General features: G+C 33.7%; 1 protein-coding gene across 1 annotated transcript in view; it reads left to right on the top strand.

The window, feature by feature from the left end:
• LOC107680872 (cytohesin-3-like) overlaps nucleotides 1–3996 on the top strand; it is an 11771-nt gene that overhangs the window by 6872 nt on the left and 903 nt on the right. The window contains exons 10-13 of the mRNA XM_016476939.1: nucleotides 591–702; nucleotides 2437–2513; nucleotides 2652–2723; nucleotides 3062–3216. Coding sequence (XP_016332425.1) covers nucleotides 591–702; nucleotides 2437–2513; nucleotides 2652–2723; nucleotides 3062–3216 — 416 coding nt within the window. The remainder of the gene's footprint in view (nucleotides 1–590; nucleotides 703–2436; nucleotides 2514–2651; nucleotides 2724–3061; nucleotides 3217–3996) is intronic.

Genomic DNA, 3996 nt, shown 5'->3' with positions numbered 1-3996 from the left:
TAATTAATAAATCGCAATTACAATTTCAAGGGAATAATCGACAATTATGATTTTTGTCATAATCGTGCAGCCCTATATACATTATTGTTCAAAAGTTTGAGTTTGAATGCTTTTATTCAGCAATGATGCAATAAATTGATCAAAATTGACAAAAAAGACATTTACAATGTGACAAAAGGTTTCGGTATTAAATAAAATGCTGTTCTTTTGAATGTTCTACTATCATGGTTTACATAAACATATTAAGCAGCACAACTTTTTTTGAAATCAATAATAGTAAGAAATGTTACTTGAGCAGCAAATCAGCATTTTAGAATGATTTATGAAGAATCATAAGACACTGAAGACTGGAGTAATGACTGCTTAAAATTCAGCTTTGTCATACAGGAATAAATTACATTTTGAACAGTCCAGAACATTTTCAAGGAAAACATAATTATATTATTATTTTTAGTTATTTTATAGCAATTTTTTAAATTATTTTTTTCCCATTCATAGAGCAATGTTTGATAATCCATTGTTGGAGTCATAATTTTGTCTTATTCAATGATCAAGTGTTAATAATTTCTCTTTATTGAAACATCCTGTAGAAACTTTTTGAGAGCATTAAGAACGAACCCTTTAAGATCCCAGAAGATGACGGCAATGATCTCACTCACACCTTCTTTAATCCTGACCGAGAGGGCTGGCTTCTAAAAGAAGGTTCGTTACCTTTGTGCACTGTTCATACTCACTAATTGTTGTATATATTAATAATAGCACAGGAACCAGTACCCAGCTTACAAACATTCTTGGAACATTTTTCTAGTGTTCCCGTGAAGTCATGAAAACGTTCTCTCAACATTCACAACATCGTTTTTAAAATGTTTAAAAAAAACTTTTTTTATTTGGTTATCCATTTTATAATATTGATAATATTTTTTCTGAACATTATGAAACAAGTAGTATCATTATAAAATTTTTTCAGAAAACAAAAGTTCCATGACAGATGCACAAATAATGTTTGTGTGCTAACTTTTTAAGAACATTATTAAAGACCAGATAACTTTAAATGGACGTTCTATTAACATTACTGGAAAAACGTTTGTTCATAACTTGGAGTGAACCTTGTGAGAACGTTCACTGTTAGCTTGGCAGCTTCATCCCTGTTACAAACTACTCTTAAGGCCTGTTCACCACTATAAAGATAACGATAAAGATATAGTTCTAAAAATCGTTCTCAATATTAAAGAATAGCAGAGTCCACACCACAGCTATAGCGATAAAGGCACAGAGAAATGATATCGTTGGAATCACTTTCAGAACGATTTTTTCCAGTTGATGAACGATAAAAACATTGACAGCCAATTAGAATCAACCCTGCTATAGTGAGGACAACTTCAGAATTTAAAGCAGCAGAGGAGTTTGCGCTTGGAATAAACAGACAATATCGTCCGCTGGTGTGGACGCTAATATAGTTACCTTCAGTGTTGGGGAAAGTTACTTTTAAAAGTAATGCATTACAATATTGCGTTACTCCATAAAAAAGTAACTAATTACGTTACTTTTTATGGAAAGTAATGCGTTACGTTACTTTTAAATCTGGACAGGGCTTGCTTGTTTGCTTTTAAAATAAAAAAGTTATATTTTTGGCAAATATAAAAGCCTTTTCACACCAAAAGTGAAATGAATAAGCCTCAGGCTGAAGGGAAAGTAAATTTACGTCCGTACAGTAGAATGCAGAAGAAGAAATTTCAACACACAGCAATAAAAAAAGACACACAAGTGTTTGTCTAGAGTAATTTGTGCTTATTAGTACGGTTGAACTGGATCATCGAAGGTCAGAAGCAAAGACATTGGTTAATAGAATGGGATTAAATACATAAAGGATATTTGTGCTGTTTAACATTTAATTATTGCAGGTTTGCGTCATATTCTGAGTTGCATTATTTTTATTAATTTTGAGGAATACTGCATCTGTGTGTTTTTTTTTGTGTGAGTGAGATGAATTAATGCATATTCATATTTATTTTAGAACTTCAGTAACATCTTCTGATTTCTCCCAACATGGGGACAGGAGAGCTGTCAATCAATAAATTGGAAAAAAAAGTAACTTGCGTTACTTATTTGAAAAAGTAACTCAGATAATCTCTTGTAAATTAAAAAGTAATGCGTTACTTTACTAGTTACTTGAAAAAAGTAATCTGATTATGTAACTCGCGTTACTTGTAATGCGTTACCCCCAACACTGGTTACCTTTATAGTTATCGTTCTTGGTGTGAACGGACCAGTATGCATTTTACATCAGTTCTATTGCTATAATTTGATTGGTCCAAACAGTGAAACAGCCCAGTGCAGCTCAGTCAATCAGGTTAGAGGACCGGAACTAACTGTTATGTAGCTGTTCTGTCATCTTTGTTTTTCTAAATGTTACTAACAATTCTGGTTAATCCATAGGTGGCAGAATAAAGACCTGGAAGCGGAGGTGGTTCATTTTGACTGACGGCTGTCTCTACTATTTCCAATATACCACTGTTAGTACTCAACCTTTACAAAAATGTCAAGTTCGCTGAGACAAAACACATTAAAATCAGTTTAAAATGATTGTTTTTCCAACTGATATAAGAGTATTAAAAGTGAAATCATTCAAAGGCAATCTTTCCCCTCTCTAGGACCAAGAACCAAAAGGAATCATCCCGCTAGAGAACTTAAGTATTAGAGAAGTGGAGGATGCACACAAACAGGTACTTTTCCCATGTTTTTTCCATTCCACCTCATTTATTATCACTGATCCAAATAGATGTGTGTGTGTGATTCTCTAGAGTAGACTCTATTACACCTGCTGCTTTATGGTTCTTTTAGTCAGCGCTGAGTGATAACTGTACCTCTGCGAGCACAGTCTAGATTTGCTTTGATGAAACTCTGCTCAGATCCTGATTTCTGTTTTTCTTTCAAAGTCAGCATCTCGTAATACCGAGTGACATTTAAATGTTTGTGATATGACCTGGTATTGTAACCATGGAATTTAACCTTTTGAAAATGACAGCATATGCATTTTGTCTTTTAAAATGTGTGCGTTCAGTTCTGTTTGGAGTTGTTCAGCCCTCATCGTAAAGGCGAGACGATAAAGGCATGTAAAACAGAAACAGATGGGAGAGTTGTGATGGGCAAACATCACTCCTACAGACTCAGTGCTGCTTCTGAAGAGGAGCGTGCTGACTGGATCCAGGCCATCAGGTACCAGACAGCACAGTATAATGGATTCATTCAGTTGAACAATTAAAAATAAACTTTATTTTGATATCATTTGCGATCTTTGAATGGCACACAACCCTAGTTTGAACGCTAAAAAAAAAAACATGACATCCAGTGTTTACAAATAAAAACCAAACCACATCAATATGAGCTTTGAAATCCAGATATTTTTGGAATACATTTGTCTAAATGATTTCAGGTAGGATTCCAAGTAATTTTTCTCGTCATTTGGGACGTCACTCATATTTACAGTAACATCATACAACAGGCACTTTCTGAAATGGTCTCTTTTTTTCTCATATAACACACTATGTGATATTCACTATGTAGTGAATGGTGAATAAGTGAACTAGTCAACTCTTTTAGACCTCATTGAAATGAGAAGAGGCAAAATTTCCAGTTTTCTGTTTTTCCATTATGCTATTGCTTACATTATTACAATAGCATTCTTCTTATTAAAAGTATTATTAAAAGTTAATGAATTAAAAGCACTTTACACATAAATGATTTAATTAATGAAATAAATGAAATAATTGTTCTGTGCCTTTACCTAATTTTGGTGTCAAAAATGACAGGCCTTTTAAAAATTGCTTGTAAATCTCTCATTATGCTTGCTTTTACACTGTTGCAGCAGGTTTCGACTGAGAGGATCTCCAACTGAAGGGAAAACCACAGAAAAACCAGGACTGAGCTAGTTCTGAACAGCAATTGGGATGGTTTTGTTTCACAAACCTGGCAACCCTGATGGTTAATTTTCGTACT

The sequence above is a fragment of the Sinocyclocheilus anshuiensis genome, unplaced genomic scaffold (genome assembly GCF_001515605.1).
Source record: "Sinocyclocheilus anshuiensis isolate Anshui unplaced genomic scaffold, SAMN03320099.WGS_v1.1 scaffold1230, whole genome shotgun sequence".
Lineage (NCBI taxonomy): Eukaryota > Metazoa > Chordata > Actinopteri > Cypriniformes > Cyprinidae > Sinocyclocheilus > Sinocyclocheilus anshuiensis.
Note: the sequence above shows the minus strand (reverse complement) of the source record. Positions and strands in the feature narration are given on the sequence as shown.